The sequence below is a fragment of the Rattus rattus genome, chromosome 7, assembly GCF_011064425.1.
Source record: "Rattus rattus isolate New Zealand chromosome 7, Rrattus_CSIRO_v1, whole genome shotgun sequence".
Classification (NCBI taxonomy): domain Eukaryota; kingdom Metazoa; phylum Chordata; class Mammalia; order Rodentia; family Muridae; genus Rattus; species Rattus rattus.
In genome coordinates, this window is record NC_046160.1 from 38,183,231 (window position 1) to 38,202,692 (window position 19,462).

Below are 19,462 nucleotides of genomic sequence, written 5' to 3' on the forward strand. Positions count from 1 at the left end.
AGTGCTGGAACTATAATTGTACACCACCATACCTAAGTCCTATTTTTTTTATTACAGCTATGATCTAATACCAGTGGGCCTTCCTGTTCTGGTTCTGGTTTTATGGCTGTCTTCATTGGTCCTGTATATTTGGTACCTACCATGTGCCAGACATTGAGCCCAATGGACCAATGCTCCTAGATGTTCTCTATATTAGAGGGCCAGTTAACTTAGCCCCACAGGGAGGCCAAGGGACTAGAACGCAGGGCCTTGGAGGCCTACAGAAAACTGTGCCATTCAATAACCGTCTTCAGGACATTTTCCATGTATACAGCAGTGCTGGGGACCGAGCATTGACAGAACAACGCCCTCTCTGGGAAAGCTCACATAAGATATCGGACGTGGAAAACAGGGCATGGTAAACGCGCTGGAACTATGCTGGTGGCACTATGGATGGCTCACTGGCCCAAGGCTCTGGAAGGCCAGATAGGGGAGTGGAAGTACTGTGGTAGTTCACTCAGAGTCTGTGGTATCTGAGTGAAGTGGTGTCTGCCAACCTCCAGGGTAGCAGCTGACCTGGGAAGGGAAGGCTTTATTGGGAATGACATGGGATTGTGCTTTAGGAAGGGCCACCCTGGCAAGAGTATGGAGAGGTGTTTGTGTGGGTGTGCACTTGTGCCTGTGTGTGAGCATGTGCGTGTATGTGTGTGCGTGCATGCGTGCGTGCGTGCACACGTGTGTGTGTGTGTGTGTGTGTGTGTGTGTGTGTGTGTACACATATAATTTTCTTAAATTTGAGACTATCAAGTAAAGAAAGAGCAGACCCCAGGCCCAAGAGTTGAACCAGGGCTGAACACAGAGGCTGGAAACGGCCCTGAGCATCATGTCTGTGGTTACTGACTGACAGGCTAGCACCCCAGAGAACTGAGAACACAGGGTGGGGAGGTGAAAGGCAGCTAACACAGGACAAAGGCATGGTCAGCCCTTAGCAAGGGCACATCTGCCTCCCTGGCTCACCATCTCTCACTGGCCAGGAGCTTTCATTCTCCTCTCAGCTCACCTGTCTGCCCTCTATGTTCTCCTCTCTTCTCCCTCCGAGCCTTTGATGTTGGAGGCTCTGGGGCTTAGGGGCCATTGCATCTTATATGTTCCTCCCTGCCTTGGGGCTTCAGCCATTTTAAGGCTTTGAATTCTGCCCTCAGGATGACCATGCCCAGAGGTCAAATTTTGGTCCAGATATGCCCCTGGACTCCAGTCTAGTATCCATCTGCATGACTCATGTATTCAGATGGAAAATGAACTTTAAACTTAACACATCCCAAACAGGACCCTTGCCCACTTATAAACTGCCAAGTCTGCTGTCCCTCACCATCTCAGGGGACAATAGTCATTCTATCCAGTTGCTCAGCTGAAAACACCCCTGGTCATTCTTAACAAGAATGACTTTTTTTTTTTTTTTTTTTTTTGTTGTCAAAGTTTTACTTTGGGGCTGGCCTGAAACTGGAGGGCCTCCTCCCTCAGCCCCTGAGTCCTGGGATTGTAGGCACACCGGCTATTGGAGCCACCCTTTAACTTGCTTTTTGGGACTCAGAGAATCCCGTTAGCTCTAATACAAAGGCATCTAGAATTCAAACCCTTCTTAGTGCTCCATCACCCCGGCCATGCTCTGGCTACTGTTTATCTTTTGCTTATATTTTTGAAATTGCCGCCTACCGATTCCCTACACCATTCAGTGGCCAGCTTATTTTAAAAACACAAGTGAAGTCTGTCTATACCCTACTCCCAGCCCTTTTAAGCTTCCTCACTTAAGACCTTACAGAAACCTGTGGGGCTCTAGAGTTGGCACCGGTGCCCAGTTACTCTCTGGTCACAGTACTCTCTCAGCTTTGCAGTGGACACGCCGATGTCCCCTCTATCTTAGTCCACGGCTGTGCCTTCACCCTTATGAAGTACGTTGACTGCCCATCATTCACCATCTTCATCTCTAAGCCCAGAGAGCGCCATTCTGCTTTCCCCATCCACCTGCAGAGATTGCCATCTCTGCACACCAAAGGAGTCATAGTGACTCCCAAACTAGGATGATCTAGGAAGCAGGAAAAATTGTCTGCTCTGTCTCTGCCTTGTCCTCTACGGTGATCCGTCTGCACTGTAGTAAGCCTGAGGCTGAGGTTAAAGCCGACCCGTAGGGGGAAAAAGATTTTTTTAAAAAGTGTGAAGGATATGGGAGGAAGATGTGGAAACCAATCTGGAGCTAGCCAAACCGGAAGACCACACAGGTAGTAGCTAGGAGTTGAGGATGCTAAAGCCCAAATACAGCTCTGATAGAGCCAAGTCAGTACAGACGCCCTTAGGAGGCTGGTGAGGAACCCTGGAGCTTGGGGAGGTGGCTTAGAAAGATGCTATTGACACTTGGTAGGTGCCCAATAAACAGAGACCGCTGACTGGGAAACATGGGTTATTAAGGGGCTGTGCAGATTTGCGACTGTCACACAGTGGACACTGAGGGATGAACTAGCAGGAAAACTCCAAACCTGTACAGCTGCAAAGAAATTCCCTAGGTATTTCCAGGCAGAGGCCTTGGGGCCGGGGAACTGACCGCGAACGAGAACTGGAAGGTGAGACGCGCCCACGCGGGTGCGCGCCGAAGCTTTTCGGCGCCGGCTGCAGCACCGGCCGGCGCCACCGGGGCCAGCGGCGCGCAAGCTCCCCAGCACCGCCGAGCACCGCCGAGCACCGCCGAGCACCGCGTGGCCCCCGCCCTCCGGTCCGGCCCTCAGGCTCCTCCCCAGACCTCCATCTCACCAATCAGGAGGAGGTCCCCGCCTCCTAGCTCCAGAAGCTCCGCCCTGGGCCGGCGCGCCGCCAGCCAATGGGAGGCCGAGCCCAGCGCCCAGTGCGCGCAGCCCGCGCCGAGCCGGCTCAGAGCGAGAAAAGCGAACCCAACCCGTCGGGGCCGCCGCTCCGGACCCACCGCCTGCCGCCGTACGCCGCCCGCCGCCGCCTCCTCCCCCCGGATCGGGTGTACTGTCCCAACCCGAAAGTCCAGTTCTGCGGCCCGGCAGCGGCGAGCGAGCGAGCGCGATGACACAGGAGTACGACAAGTGAGTGAGGCGCGGGCGCGAGTCCGGCCAGGGCCCGGGGGCCACCGCACCTGCGGCCGCGACGGCGCGGGCTCCGGGAGCTACGAGGCCAGGCTGGGCGGGGCAAGGCGCGGGGGTACACCCGACCTGCCGTCGGAGGGCTCCCGGGCCCCACGCTCATGGCCCGGTGGGGACGGGTGGACTCCGGGCAGCCTGCTGTCACCTGCCAAGCTGCCAAAGCGAGAGATCTAGGGGAAGGTTGAAGTGTCCGCTGCCCCGCGTTTTCTAAGCTGCGGCTGCTGTGTGAGAAATCTGCTGTGGGTGTTCTTGGGCCCTTGCATCACCGACGGTAATTACAGAAGACTATTTTTGCCGTTTGGGAATATCAAGTGAAAGAAACTGCAAGTCGAGTGATAAAGCTAGAGGCTACTCGCGAATCGGGATTGCTTTTTGGAGTTTGGGACATAAGAAAGTAGCGAGAAATGTTCAGTGATGATGTAAGATGTGATCAAACATTGGCAGAACTGGGGGGGGCAGTTCTCAAATTTACTCGCAACTTTTCTATAAATAAGAAGATGTCCTGATAGAGTCTATCTTATCTCAGCCCAGTAAATCTGGAGCAGTGAATTGGTTTCATAGTTAACTTGTTAAGGGTGGCTTTCTCATGCTTGTTTTCTGGAAGGTTAGCTGAGTGTGGAATCAGCAAGAGATTAATCTTGTCTTTAGAAAATGAAGTTCAGTTAGTGCTCCGCTCTCATTTTAGAATCCTGACCCATAACTCTTGAAGGTCTGAGGCTCATTTGAAAACACCCATGAACCTTCAGGACCGGAGCAACAACTTGCTGGTCTTGAAGAAGTGGGCTGCAGTTGTTCTTGTGTTTATTTCTCTGCTCACTGACTAGGCAAAAGCCCCAGTGCCAACCTCTTGGCCTTAGGCATACTTTGGAAATATAAAATGCCTTCAGGGTAATTGCAGACATAAAGCCGCTTGGAAAATATTTAGTTTCTGATCCTTGTACCAATGTTGGATGGGATGGGAGGAGGGAAGCTTGAAAAACTAGCATTACGAGTGTTGAATGAGCCAAGTGCTGTCAGTCTTCTGGAAGTGACTATTAGGCTATTACTAATAGCTCAGCAGTTCACCAGTGACTCTCACCAGGGAGCCACCATGGTCCGCCGCCTCAGGACCCAAAGGCTTGGGGGGTGGCTGTGGGGTGGGGGTGGGCAGTTTGTGTATTTCTTTCTTTGGACAAAACGTGAGGTTTGTAAAGATAAGTCTTAATTTTTTAGATTTCGAAATCGCTTGCCTGCGGATGTAAACCCTTAGAATTGTCTCTTTTCCTCCCCTTTTCAAAGATGCCCTTATTTTCTTCTCCTTCTAAATCTATATCTGTTTTTTGAAGGATGTGGGTGGTTGCCAAGTCCTCAGCTTTGTTGATTCCTTGAACAGATAATCAGACTTTCTCCACTCACTTTTAGAAAAGGTAGGTCACCTCTAGGCCATTTACATATTTCATTGGTGTGTTGCAATGAGAACTGGGCCTGGATAGCCGTGATACAGATAAGTTCCAGACACCTCCGTTCTTGTTCCTCCACACACACAAAAGTACTGCCTCGTCCTGCTAAAGTCAACGCTCCGTTTTTCCCTTCTATTGACTTATTAAATAGTGCCTGCTGAACAGTGGTCGAGACTGTTGACATTTCCAGTTTTTGGAATCAGTAGTGTTTGCCTGAATCATTTAAACTAAATCTCCTGTAAAGTGCCGGTAAAATCACCATTCATTTTCGGGATTTTTCCCACAAACTGCGCTGTTAACGTGAAATAGTCCTTGCCTGGTGTGAAAAACTAATAAAGGTTTTATTTATTTGGGGGGAAGGGAGCACTGGGGATAAAGCTCAGGAAGCCCCCAACCCGGAGCAGGGAAGTCACATGCTCAACGTCTTAGTAAAGATTTTTTTTTTACATTTTATTTATTTTATGAGTTTGTGTTTGTACTACTCTCATCCTCCCAGCATATTCTCTCTCCTCCCCCTCTCTTCTCTCTCTCTCTCTCTCTCTCTCTCTCTCTCTCTCTCTCTCTCTCTCTCTCTTCTCTGTCTCTCTGTCTCTCTCTCCTCTTTTCTCTCTCCTCTCTCTTCTCTGTCTCTCTGTCTCTCTCTCTCTCTCTGTCTCTCTTCTCTCTCTCTTCTTCTCTCTCTTCTCTCTGTCTCTCTCCTCTCTCTCTTTCTCTCTCTCTTCTCTCCTCTCTCTCTCTCTCCTGTCTCTCTCCTCTCTCTCTCTGTCTCTGTCTCTCTCTCTCTCTTCTTCTCTCTCTCCTCTCTCTCTCCTCTCCTCTCTCTCTCTTCTTCTTCTTCTTCTTCTTCTTCTTCTTCTTCTTCTTCTTCTTCTTCCTCTCTCTCTCTCTCTCTCTCTCTCTCTCTCTCTCTCTCTCTCTCTCTCTCATACACTCACACACTCAGGACAACTTGTAGTTAAGTCCTTTCTATCGACCCTGTGGGTCTTAGAAGTTGAAGTCAGATACCTTTATCAGCTGAACCATCTTAGCAGCCAATGAAGACTTTTAATTGATTAATTTGCCTCAAGTGTCTGTGTTTGTGTGTGTGTCTGTGTCTGTAAAAGTCAGAGGACAACTTGAAGGAGTCCCTTCTCCCACTGTGTAGGTCCCAGGGAACTTCAGGCCGTCACAGTCATGAGCAGGTGCCTTACCCCCGAGCCATCTTCCCCAGCCCACGTAAAGATTTTTTAAATCACATCTGTCCACTATTTTTTTTAAGGCTGGTTTTCATTCTGTGGCTTCATTTGTTGTAGGCTAAGTGTTTATCTCCAAGATGAGCAGTTCACGCCCATGCCAGAAGATTACCCCGCTTTATTGATTTATTGTCCCCATTGGCTACATTCCAGGCTCCTCCTGCTGGTAACAGCAGAGTCTTCTAACTTTCTCATATACCCTGAAGGATTAAGCGAAATGTCCCTTTTGCTTTCTGTCCCTTCTTCCTGCCCCTGTTTCTCGGAAGGAGCTGTTTTAACTCATGGCATCATCTGGGGAAGGGGGAAGTCACATGTAGCAGCGGGTCTGAGTGCGATTGAACAGTATCCGTGACTCGCTGTATGCCCCGTGTGTGCTGCTGTAAATATTTAAGTAGCCTGTGTCTTCTCGGGGCTAGTTTTGAATTTTGACAAGTGGTATCATCTCGGTGTCTCTGACAGGGGTCCTTAGCTCTGCCTTGCCTCCTGAGCCGGTCTTCGTCTGACTTACTAAGGTTATTGATGTAGCTAAAATGCTACAAGGTGGTTTAAAATATGCCTTTAGAAAGTGTTTTGTAAACCAAATGTGAATTTTTTAACTTTTTTTTTTATTTCAAAATGATCTTTAAGAGGAGTGTGGGCACCATTTCACTCACTTCATTGAGCTTCCTTTAGACGGACCTTCAGAAGCTGTTGGTATTCCATTGACTGTAGTGCAGGAGGTGGATCCCAGCACCCTGTCCGTGCTAAGCGGTCGCTCAGCCCGGGCTGCCTCCCACTTGTAATTATGTCCTGGCAAGGGCCGTGTGTCCTATTTTAGAGGAATGTCAAAGAACTGATTGTTCAGTTCCGTTTTGTTTTTTAATAGCTTCTAAGCTGTCTTGCTGTAGGAAGTATGGAGTTAACTTTTCACTTTCTTCCTCTGAAGCAAAAGGCCAGTGCTGGTTCTTCAGAATGAAGCCCTTTACCCCCAGCGGCGCTCCTACACCAGTGAGGACGAAGCCTGGAAGTCGTTCCTGGAAAACCCTCTCACGGCAGCCACCAAAGCCATGATGAGCATCAACGGAGACGAAGACAGCGCCGCTGCCCTGGGCCTGCTCTATGACTACTACAAGGTGGGCGGCGGGCTCTTCACTGTTCAGTTCACGCCATGCTCAGACGCTCCTGATTCAGCAGCCTATAAAGCAGTCACTCGCTGGCGGAATGTCAGGCTGCTTGCCTCTCTGGGGACTATAAAGGGTTTAATGAGTGCCCCAGCTTTTGGTGGTTCAAAGCCGAGCCTCTCCGATCATAGAATCAAAGGGTGGTTTTTAAACAGCTGCTTTGGCCCTTGCTGAAGGAGACGCTGCTAATAAAAGAAGGCAGTAGCCTGTCTCCCCCATTTTGAATATTTTAACTTGGTTCCTGATGTCATGGAAAGGGGTTATTGCTGACTAACCTACACTCTCCCCTTCTGGGTGGTCAGGGTCACTGCTATATTACCAAGTTGGGAGCTGCTGTGGGAAATGCACACATTTACACTTCTGGGGCCTGGCTCTAAGATCAGAGTACATTTTCTTGCCTGTTTCTAGACAGTTGAATTAGCCTTAACTCATGTGTACCAGGTGTGGGTTTTTATACCATTCTGCCTCATGGTTCTTAACGGAATTCTAGTAATTTCAGCTGTCATTCACTGGCGACCTATGGCATACCTGACACAGGTCCTGAGGCCGTCCTGTGGGTCACTTTTGACTCTCAAGCCCAGCAACTTGGATGCATTCAGTTAGGGTTTCAGTCCTGGTCCATTTCCAGCCACAGACTGGTGCTGGGGAGGGGCCTGTGTTTGCCTTCTCCTTGGTGTTGTCCCGCAGCACTTGCCCAGGGATAGCCATTTGAGTTGGTGGACTGAAGGCATCAGTTGTTATTTCTTGATAACTAGCCTTGCTTGAAAAACAGATTGCTAATAAGTCAAACAGAACTTAGCTTTATCTTTTTAAAAAAGATCTGTGTAGTTTTATGTGTATGCATATGAGGATGTATGGGCAGGTTCTATCCATGAGTGCAGGTGCCCTTAGAGGCTGGAAGAGGGAGAGGAAGCTGGATCTTCAGGTGGTGGTGAGCTTACCCACCGTTAGTGTTCGGTCCCAAACTCCTGTGCAGGGGCAGTGTGCACTCCTCACCCCTGAGCCCCTCTCAAGCCCCTTTATGATGTTGTTAGTAAGGAAATATGAAAGAATTCTTGCACGGCCAAGCACTGCACACACGTCAGCAATGAGTGTGCGTCTGTTTGGGCCATGTCTCAGGTAGGTTAATGGCACAGTGCACCCAGTGACGCGCTGAGCCTCCTGAGAAATAAAAGGTGGCTCTTCCAGGTGAAGGCTTCTCCCTTGGATAAGGACTGAATCCCTCTCGTTGGTATTGACGCCTTAGGTTCCCAGAGAGCGCAGATCATCGGCTGTAAAGCCTGAGGGAGAGCACCCAGAACCAGAGCACAGCAAAAGGTAAGTGCTTCCTGCGGTGGCCCGCAGACCGGAGGATAAACTGTATACACGTGAAGAGGCCGGCCCTGGCGGATCAGACAGTAGAGTGACCTGTCATCTCAGGGTTAGAACCTCTGCTACTCTGAGAAGTTATCTGTTTATTTAGTCTGTGTCCCCCTTCCTAGAAAACATACACATCAGCCTCTACTGTCTGGAGGGAGGGTTTTAGTTAAAAACCTGAAGTGTTTGCTCATGTGCGTTGAGACCCTCTAATGGGGTGAGGCAGGGATGTATCTTAAAACAAAACAAAAAAAGAACCTGGGTGTGGTGGCACATGCCTGTCACCTCAGCACCTGGGAGGCAGAGCAGAAGGCTCAGGAGTCCTAGCCAGCCTGGACTCTCGGGAGAGCCTGTCCTAGCTCAGGAGTCCTAGCCAGCCTGGGCTCTCGGGAGAGCCTGTCCTAGCTCAGGAGTCCTAGCCAGCCTGGGCTCTCGGGAGAGCCTGTCCTAGCTCAGGAGTCCTAGCCAGCCTGGGCTCTCGGGAGAGCCTGTCCTAGCTCAGGAGTCCTAGCCAGCCTGGGCTCTCGGGAGAGCCTGTCCTAGCTCAGGAGTCCTAGCCAGCCTGGGCTCTCGGGAGCCTGTCCCAGCTCAGAGTCCCTGTCCAGCCTGGGCTCTCGGGAGAGCCTGTCCTCAGGCTCAGCCTGGGCTCTCGGGAGTCCCAGCCAGCCTGGGCCTGGGCTCGGGAGAGCCTGTCCTAGCTCAGGAGAGCCTGTCCTAGCTCAGGAGTCCTAGCCAGCCTGGGCTCTTGGGAGAGCCTGTTGTAGACAAAACAAGGCTTGGCGTGCAGATTGGTGATAGAGAAGTTGGCCCTGAGAGGCAAGGTGCTAGGTTCAATGCCAGATCTGCAGAAAAAGAGAAGTTAAGTATCAATGGCTCCTGAATGGTTGTCTGAGTTAAAACTCAGTGAATTAATATCTGAACTCCTCTTGAAAGTGTCTTTTAAATATTTAGGTTGAAACTTTAATAATCAATTAAGACTCAACCATATAGCTGTGAAATGTTTTTAAAAGACACATTTTACACTCATTTGTGTGTATAAACCTGTTTGGGCCCCCCAAAGTGCACATATGGTCAGAGAATAGCTTAGGGAAGGTCCGTCTTGCCACTAAGTGGCTTCCAGGCATCAAACTCAAGTTGTCAGTCTTGGAGGCAAGCGCCTTTACCCACTGAACCATCTTGCTGGCCCTAAAAACAGCTTTTAAATTGACCCACGTTCTATTAGTAATAAAGAATAAACCAGCTGGGCATGGTAGCGTATACCTGTAATCCTAGGGACTCTGAAGCAGGAGTTCAAGGCCAGCCTGAGCTATGTAGCTAGATTCTATCTTGGGGTTGGGGAGAATGACAGAAATTGACTTAAGGAATGAGTAACAATTCATATTCCACATTCCAGACAATTATTTCTTTACTGTGGTTGTGGTCAGTTGCAGATAGTTTTTGGAAGTATGCATTTATTCCACTTAATTTGTTTCATAAATATTTTCCATATTGCGATTTAAACCTTAATAATTATTTCTGGCCAATGGCTTCTTTATATTTCTTTACTTCTTATTATGACTCTTTTCAAGCACAGTGACAGGAGAAATGGTGACACCAGCATCTATTCATTGCCAGACTCAACCGCTGTAATGCTGAAGTTTTTCTCTCTTTCTTAATGGTCAAATTAGTTCATGTTCTGTTTTATGTCCTTTTGCTGGAGTGTCCTGAAACAAACTCAAAATGAACTTATTTTTGCAGCCATGTCTAGTTTTTTGCTATGGCAAAGCCACAGTGAAACCTTCGATTTTTTATCCCAAGTTGCCCTGGTTGGCCTGGAGCTAGTTCCTGCCTCAGCTTCCTGACATTTTCTTTAGGATCAATCCTCAGGAGTGGATTTACAGCTCAAGGAATGAACATGTTTTGCTGATTTTTGAGATGTGTAAAATTGCCCTTGTTTCGTTCCTTTGTGTTCCTTCCGTTTGTAATATTTCAGGGGACTTTAAAGTCACAGTCATGGCCTCTCCCGCTCTTGCCTTCCTGCTCCCCTCAGTCCTCTTGCCCTTCCCCCTCTGTCCCCATTCCCCTCCCCCTTCTCTCCCCATGTGCTCATGGCCACCCTCCACTTCCCTACTCCTCTACTCTCTCTCTCCCTCTGCCTTTCTCTGTGCCCTCTCAACTCCCCCCCCCATGTCCTAAATAAACTCTATTCTATACTAAAACAAAACTAAACTAAACACACCCGCAGTCATGGACCCTATAGCTTGGTGATAGAACACTTGGGACGCACGGACAAGGCTCTGGATTGCATCCCCAGTATCAGGGAAAAAGTCAAAGCAAACACATTTTTAAAAAGCCTCCAGCTGAGGAGCCAGCGCAGCGGGTGAAGGCCGCGCTGGCCTGGGTTCTTTCTGCAGGGTCCAGGTAAAGGGAGAAGGACAGCACTGGCCACAGGCTTGACTTCTGACTTCACATGGATGACACTTGGCACATGCACACACAAGTGCACATGTGTACACAGCCATGTACACACATACACACACAAACACACACAAAATAATAATGAATTTTTTTAAAATAATCATTCATATCACCCAAATATTAGACCACAATTGATTTTCTGTAAAACATCTATTGATAAAGTGTGACTGTGAGTTTTCTTAGGGAAGCAGATAGTATCAGTATTAGAAAGTGATGCTCAGTAAGGCTTACTTGTGAGCATCTTCCCGGGTGTTGTTCCTGAGTTCCATCCTCAGCACCCATCTGAGAGGGCAGACACCTCCTGCGCTGGCTAGTTTTTATCAACTTGACCCAAACCTAGACAAACCTACCTAGGCAGAGGGAAGTGCAGCTGGGGAGTTGCCTCGAGCAGATTGGCCTATGGGCATGTTTCTGGGGTTGATTGCTGATTGATGTAGGGAGGGCTCAGCCCACTGTGGGCGGTGCCATCCTTAGGCAGGCAGACCTGGGCTGTATAAGAAAGGTGGCTGGGCAAGTGGAAACAAGCCAGTCAGTAGTGTTCCTCCACCGTTTCCTTGAGTCCCTGCCATGGCTTCCCGTGACGATGGACTGTGACCTGCAGGCCTTTCCTCCTCCAAGTTACTTTTGGTCACAGGGTTTTATCACGGCCACAGAGATGCAAGCCTGTTCACATTGTTTTTACTTTTCATAGGTAAGAATGGAGTCCTGAGAGACAAAATAGCTTGCTCAAGCTCACACAGAATTTGAACCCAGGTGATCTTGCTCCAGGATCTGTGGTTCTAATCCAACTGATCAGTTGCACTTAAAGCTTCAGGTTTATAATAAAATACGAGGATCTGCGTTAGGATTCCCGGGGAGAGCATGTCCTGGAGGAGAGCTCTAGGTCCCCGCAATTGAGAGCAATGAAAAGCTTTTGGGTTTGCTTGACCGACGTCTTCACCAGGAATGAGCCCTTACTTCATTCCTATTTAGTTGGTTTCTGTCAGGTGCATTGCTACTTTGGGGGGCCCAGATCCTCAGAGTGTGGGGTTATCCGTGCTAGAGCATGTGGTGCTAAGTATGTGTAAAGCCCTTGCTCCTCCCAGGTCATGGAAGCACTGTATCATCAAAGTTGCACTACAATGTCCTTTCTCCTTTCCTGAAGAAACAGCATACCAAATGTGACGGAGCAGCCCCTCATTTCTGCTGGAGAAAACAGGGTGCAAGTGCTGAAAAATGTACCCTTCAACATCGTTCTCCCCCATAGCAACCAGCTGGGCATTGATAAGAGAGGCCATCTGACAGCTCCTGATACTACAGTCACTGTCTCCATAGCGACCATGCCCACCCACTCCATCAAGACAGAAATCCAGCCGCACGGCTTCACTGTGGGAATCCCCCCGGCAGTGTACCACTCGGAGCCCACCGAGCGCGTGGTGGTTTTTGACCGGAGCCTCAGCACTGACCAGTTCAGCTCTGGCCCACAACCTCCCAACGCTCAGCGGAGGACTCCGGACTCCACCTTCTCTGAGACCTTCAAGGAGGGCGTTCAGGAGGTACAAAAGACAAAACATCTTCCTAAGACAGCGGCATGTTTGTCTGAGTATTGAGTTCCGCCTTTTCCTGGTTATGTAAGCTTGAAACCTAGCCCAGAATGAGTGGATCAGGAATAAAAGATTTTTTTTTTTTAAGAGAAAGGCCTGTAGGTATAATTTGTAAGCTAAACCTACAAATCCAAAAATTATCATCAAGGGCACATGGGTAATCTTACCAACAGCTGAGCTAACAATTATGGTTTCTGCTAAGAGATTTGCTGGGGGGAGAGAGGGAAAGGGAGCCCGTGCGTAATCATCCACCAACTGCAGTGCATTCTCATAGTATTTCTTCAGCTTTCACCCATGCAAGCTCCTGAAGCTCCTAGCGTGGCAGCTCTGTCCTGTCCTCACGGGGCGCTACTCCATTAGTCGCATGATCCGGAAGTGGAGGTGGTCCTTGGTACATCCTACAGATTTTACAAATGAGTTCTGCAGACTCCTAAGGGTCTGATCATGCACAGAGGGTGTTGGGAGCAGAACTCACTGCCGTTGCAGGGTCCCATAGGTGGAAACCGACACTCCCCAGGAAAGGGTAGCAGGCTTGCCCAGCCCTGGTACAAACGTGACTCGTGGCCCTTGTAGTTTGGCTGCAGATTCTAGACTTCAAACATGTGATATGGGAAAGATAAGGAAAGAGAAAGAGGGCATCTCAGGGACTTAGTGGAGTGTGTGTGTGTGTGTGTGTGTGCATGTGCATGTATGTATACATATGTGTGTGTGTATGCATGTATGTGTGTGCACATGTGCATGTATATATATATATATATATGTGTATGTGTGTGGTGACATGAATGGTATATACAAGTAGACATTTACTTTTTATTTTATCTATTTTTCATTCATTTATTTGTTTATTTATGGTTTTTTTTAATTTTTTAAATTTTTTTATTTTTTATTTATTTATTTTTTTGAGACAGGGTTTCTCTATGTAGCCCTGACTGTTCTAGAACTCACTCTATAGACCAGGCTGGCCTCAATCTTGTAGCTATCCTCCTGCCTCTGCCTCCCGAGTGCTGAGATTAAAGGTGTGTGCCACCTCCTGGCTGATAATTACATTTTTATATTTAATTTTTAAAAATAGCTTTAGGGTCTTTGTTTTGAAACGAGCCCTTGGACATTAGTGACCGTGGTGAGAGTTATTGCTCGAGGCTCACTCCGTTGGTATTTCAGGTTTTCTTCCCCTCGGAGCTCAGTCTTCGGATGCCGGGCATGACTTCAGAGGACTATGTGTTTGACAGTGTTTCTGGGTAACAGTTGTCTTTTTGTTTGACGTTTGGGTTTTTGGCATCTGTGGTCATGTCTCTTTGTATCGATAAGTTCTGACAAATCTGAGGTGGCTTTGGCGAGCTTTCACCTTCCTCTGACTCCACCAGCTGTCGTCTAATCTTGGGTAGGGGACTTTGGATGTGGTGATCGGTGTGGGACTCTGGTTTTCGGTTTCCTCAGCTCCTGGTGTTGGTACTTCTTCCTTCCCTGGCTCCCTTCTGTGGTGTTGAGGGATGGGATCTGAAGGAGGGATGGGGATTGAGGTAGATCTCTGTGGACCGACCCTTCTGCTCCCAAAAGTGTGCAGTTAGCTGACAGGTAGGGCCAAATGTGGTGGGCAGTGGACTTTATTATCCTTGTTAAGGATAAAATAAACAAGTGTAATTTTTTCCTGACCTTGCAACTTGGTTTTAGCTTAGCAAAACTGCACCATCCTCTGGAAATAGGAGCACTGTCTAGGTTCATGAGAAGTATATAAACACCTCAAGAGTTTTTTTAAATCTAGGGTTTCATTTTTTTCATTTTATGTGTTTAGACTTCCTTTATTAGCATGCCCCGAGGTACAGGAACCACAGACTCACAATAAAGCTTTGTGATAAAGCTGACAGGCTTTCTCAGTGACATGTCAGGTAGTAAATATTTTAGGCTCTTTAGCCTCCTGTAGTTTTTTCACTAGCAGCTTTGCTGTGGTAATGAAACGGGGTCCACAGATAAGGCATAAGTAAGTGGTGTGGCTATGTTCTAATAAAACTTTACTCATAAGGATACGTGTAAGGGCCACTTCCCACTGTAGGAAGGCTCTGAGTGGCTGTGTAAAGTAACAGGAAACAGGCGGTTGTGGAGTACCTGCCTAGAGACAGGTGCAGGCAGAAGCAGCAGGAGAGTGTTGGCAATTAAATGGCTGAATGCAGAACTCTCAGCCCATTTGCAGCCTTTGTCCATAAATTCCAGATTGGCAGCAGGCCCCATGAGTTCCTTCCACCACCTCCTCGGTTCCTGATGTCATTTGTGCCCAAGTGTCCAAATGTCTAATTGTTAACCTTACATCAGAGACCTTGTAATCAGTATTTTGTAGCCCACTGAGTTTGCTGGGTTAGGATGCTGTTTATCAAGTGAAGGGGCAAGTCTGCTTCTGACATGGCCTGGGCAGCTGGATGCTCGCGGGTGGTCTGCTGCCTCAGAACCTACCCCTCTCCTCACACACACCCTAGCACTTTAGGGCTGCACTAAAGTGTCCAGGAAGCTTCCAAAAGACTGGCCCAGACCTGTTGCTTCTTTGTCCTATAGGAACAACTTTGAGTATACCCTAGAAGCCTCAAAGTCACTTCGGCAGAAGCAAGGGGACAGCACCATGACATACCTGAACAAAGGCCAGTTCTATCCTGTCACCCTAAAGGAAGTGAGCAGCAATGAAGGGATCCACCACCCTATCAGCAAAGTTCGAGTAAGTTCTATACCTGATTCTGTTCTCCAGGAATTCTTGTCAGGTGACACTAGGCCCTGACACTTCTAGGTGTTTGTAGCTGAATAAAGGCCGGAAGTGCCGAGCTGTGGTGTTTGTTGTTTAAGGATTATTCTTACTTTTCTTCCTGTGTCTCCGAGTGTGCGTGCTTGTGTACGGATGCCCTTGGAGGCCATTGGATTCCCTGGAACTGGAGTTACAGGCTGTTGTAAGAGGCCTTTGAGTGCTGGGAATAGAACTCAGGTCCTTTGGGAGAGCAGCAAGTGTCCTTAACCACTGGGCGAGCCCCCAGCCCCCACAGCCTTGCTTTATACCACGACTCTGGTCTAATAACAAGTGCCTTTCTCTGGAGCTGCTCGCCCCTTCGGGTCTTCATGCTGTACCTTGTTCTCGTTCCCAGAGTGTGATCATGGTGGTTTTTGCTGAAGACAAAAGCAGGGAAGACCAGCTAAGGCACTGGAAGTACTGGCACTCCCGTCAGCACACGGCCAAGCAGAGATGCATTGACATTGGTGAGTGGCCACGAAGCCCACCGACATCCCGCAGGCTCCAGTACCCAGCTAGCCAAGTCCCATTACTTTTGGCAATAATCAACTTCCTGCTGAAAGCATTTGAATCTGATGCCAGCCACAGATGTGTTCCAGGCACTGTCCTGTGGCTCTTGGAATCAGGGCTCTGTCCTCACTTCCTCCACGGGCCCGTGCCCAGGCAGTGGTTTGCCATGTGACTCTGCAGCCAGAACGGTGGCCAGCCAGCATGAGAGTGTCCCACTTTCAGCCTGCACTTCTCTTTATCCTCTTCTCTGCTGCTCTGGGGGGACCCAGGTCTGCCCACATGGCAGCACTCAGCCACCGAGCTCCACCCCACCCCACACCCCAGTCTGCACATTTTGAGAGGCATAAATGTCTTCTTTAGGTCTTTACCTGGCTTCTCTTTAGAGATAATGACAAGGAGATTTTCTAATGGACCAAAAGAAATCATTTCTGCAGCTAGGCCCTGAGCTAGCTTGCTCATCTTGTTAGTCTGTGATAGCCCAGTGGTGGATGCCCAGGGTACAACCCTCCAACGCTTCTGCCCCCTCTGGTTTCCAGTCTTACCTAACAGTCATCTACATCACAGGCGGCTGTCGGTCTGAGGGCTTCCGCTCACCTTTTTAAAGTCTCAGGCTCTCTTTTTTGTAAGAATAAAAAGGGCTGAGTTTGTTGGGGCGAGGTCTTTCAATCTAGCTCAGGCTGGCCTCAGCCTTACTAAGTAGCTCAGGCTGTCATTGAATTCACAGCAGAAACTTCCTGCTTTGTCCTCCCAATTTCTGGATTGTAAATTTGTGTCTCCACCCCTAGCTTAGAAGAACTGAGTTCTAGTCTTGGTTCCACAGATACATGTTGGGCTTTCGGGACCATTGGTTAAACTTTTTAGACTTATTTAAACTTTCTAATTTTAACCCAATGATACAGAATTAACTATATCTAAGCTTGCCTCTACTTAAAAAAAAAAAAGACTCCTGTGATTATTTTTTTTCCTCCTCTATTTTTTAATTTCTTTCATCCAACAAAATCCTCATTTAACTCATCCAGTGGACGATGTAGAAAACTGAGTGTTCCTAGGCCTGCTGTGAGCTCACACGGAAGCTACCCATCATAACTTTCTTTTTCTTGTCGGTTGCCTCATGTAGCTGACTACAAAGAAAGCTTCAACACCATCAGCAACATCGAGGAGATCGCCTATAACGCCATTTCCTTCACCTGGGACATCAACGATGAGGCGAAGGTATGTCATAACACCCAGGGTGCGTCTCATCCCTTCCAGCTGTCCCAAGATGGGAGGAGCAGCAAGATTTCACAGCCGATCTGCTTTGCAGTTCTACATTTCTTTCCCTCCTAGATGTTATGAAACTGGCCTCTCAGTTCCCACCCTCCTCCAAAGCTGCATTTTTCTGGCCATCCCTCAACACACATGTGAACCCTCCAGGCTGAACTGTCACCTGCCAGTGCCTCCTGCGTGACCCCCAGTCCCACCCAGGCCCTCACTCATCTGGCTTTACTTCCTCATTTGCACAGTAGCATCTACACCTTCCCCTCCCTCCTGCACTGTAAGGATTAGTGCAATAGCATCCCTCCAACCAGCAGGGCTCCTGCACAAAGGCTAAGTCCAAGTTGCTAGCGGTTACCACACAACAGCGGAAGATTCTTCTGCCTCGGGCAGTGCACGGTTGCCTCAGATTCAGAGGGTCACTTGGGTGACTCTCTGGGACTTTCCAGCTCCTTTAGGGACAAGCGAGTATATTCTTAAGTTACATCTCCCTTCCCCAGTGCTCTCTCCATTCTCTTCATTAACATTGAGTTCTAGCAGTTGGTGATGGCGTACATCTTTATTCCCAGCTCTTAGGAGGCAGAGGCAGAGGCAGGGAGATCACTGTGAGTCCCAAGCCAGCCTCCTCTACATAGTGAGTTCCCGGCCAGTCAGAACTACACAGTGGGAACCTATCACCAAAAAAGTGGAAAAAAAGAAGGAGGGGGGAGAGGGAGTGGAAGGGGGAGGGGGGAAGAATCAAATACTGAGAGGTTCTTGAGAGTCGGGTGAAGTTTGTTCTGTCTCCTGTGACATGGTGGTTATAGCTAAGGCACAGACAGGAACACGCTTCCTCTACAGGAGACAGTGTGCGGGAGCTCTGGTGCCGTGACAGCCCTCCTGCCAGCCCACACCACTCCATGCAGATGTCAGCCAGCTGCTCCATCCAGAGCTGGGCACTACATTAATTTTAGAGGGGCTACTGTGGGAAGCCTGACTTCCTGAATGCTTGTCTCAGTTATGTGGAAATTTAAAACTGCAATAGGATTTAGCGCATGGCTTCTGAGAAGCCCTGTAAGAGGAGACAGCCGTGCTCTCTGGATGCTTCTGGTCTCGGGCTCCTGAGAAGTGCTTCCTGCTTCACGCTGGGCAACTGGAGTGATGAGGTTAACTACAGGAAAGCTCTAAGCTGTCTTCTCCGACTTCAGTGAGGCCTATCAGGCCCTAGCTCGGTTTTGGGTTCTGTGCTTTTGGGTTGGTTTTGTTGGTTGTGGGTTTTGTTGTTGTTTTTGTTGTTTTGTACCTTTATTACCACTGAAAACACCGAGAAAGCAAAAGGCTGATGGGGCCAGTTGTGCTGTCTGTTGGGTGTGGCCAGGATTAATAAGCGCTTGTCAGAGCCTGGGAGCTCTTGGCTGGAAGGACCTGCATATGGGCAGGGTGCTTTGTTTGCATGATGTGTCACTCTCAAGGGTGGGAGTAAGGAAGGCTGCGAAAACAAGGACAGCAGGCTGTGTGCTGAGGGCTGGCAGGTACTCAGCCTGACACAAGAAGTCGGTGAGGAGAGTCTTCAGTCTACTTAGAACAGGGAGGCAGAGCTGACGCCCTCCTGTAGCCAGTCCAGAACCCACACTCAGCCCTCTCCTTCTCCCTGGGCATGGTGGTGTGCCATTCTCAATGAAGCTGCTCCCGTTTGAAGCTGATAGCAGACATCGGTTTCAAGCCTGTGTTGGAATCCAGCAAGCAGAGTCTTAGCTTTTCCCAGCCAAGTCCGTGCTTCTGTTTTCAAATTTAAAGTAATTAATGCCTCAAGGTAACTAGAGTGAGTAGGTGTTGGTGCGGAACCCTGTAGTCGGCTGTTTTGTTTACTTACTTATTTTATGCAAGCATTTATCTTCTTAAGTGGCTCCCTCTCGTTCTCACGTAGGGATGCCTGTTTTTAATTAATTCGTTGTTTTCTTAGGAGGGCAGAGGATTAAACCCAAGGCTTCAGCTTGCTAGGCAAGTGCTCTCTGGGCAAGCTACACCCTAGCCCAGCAGCATACGTTAATTCCTGATTCTCTCCCACAGTCGTCCAGGTTGGTAGGCCATGTATGGAATTCTTTTGCTCTGATTTCTAATGGTAACTAGGGCATACACTCTTCGGCATACCGGTATGAGGACATCCAGAATCCTCACCCAGCATCTTCCTGTGAGTCCTATACATATGTATGTTCACTTTGATGTCACTGTTTTGAGAACAAACAGAGTCAAATCATGAATGTCTTGGCTCGTGCGGTACTGGGAAAACACTGCTCCAGCCTGGACTCAGCTCACAGTGCACCTCTGCACATGCAGGTCATGGGCGCAAGCAGGGGCCTGCTGGAGCCACACAAGCATCAAGGGGAAGGCTGTTCATTTTTAAAGCAACAGCAGGAAGAGAAATTACTTTGAAAACTAGGAATGTCTGGGTGTGGTGGTGCGTGCCTTTTATCCCAGCATTCAAGAGGCTGAGACAGGCAAACCTTTTGAGTTTGAAGCCACGCTGGTTTGCATAGCGGATCCCAGGCCAGCCGCATGATGAAGACACTCATTGGACATCTTCTAAAGAC

At 48.8% G+C, this 19,462-nt stretch overlaps 1 protein-coding gene across 1 annotated transcript in view; it reads left to right on the forward strand.

Annotated features, from left to right (window-relative positions):
• Nucleotides 1–2,918: 2,918 nt before the first annotated feature.
• Grhl1 (grainyhead like transcription factor 1) overlaps nt 2,919–19,462 on the forward strand; it is a 43,794-nt gene continuing 27,250 nt past the window's right edge. Inside the window, exons 1-8 of the mRNA XM_032907522.1 lie at nt 2,919–3,080; nt 6,734–6,920; nt 8,215–8,285; nt 11,926–12,316; nt 13,526–13,602; nt 14,909–15,065; nt 15,484–15,595; nt 16,756–16,850. Coding sequence (XP_032763413.1) covers nt 3,061–3,080; nt 6,734–6,920; nt 8,215–8,285; nt 11,926–12,316; nt 13,526–13,602; nt 14,909–15,065; nt 15,484–15,595; nt 16,756–16,850 — 1,110 coding nt within the window. The 5' untranslated portion in view covers nt 2,919–3,060. The remainder of the gene's footprint in view (nt 3,081–6,733; nt 6,921–8,214; nt 8,286–11,925; nt 12,317–13,525; nt 13,603–14,908; nt 15,066–15,483; nt 15,596–16,755; nt 16,851–19,462) is intronic.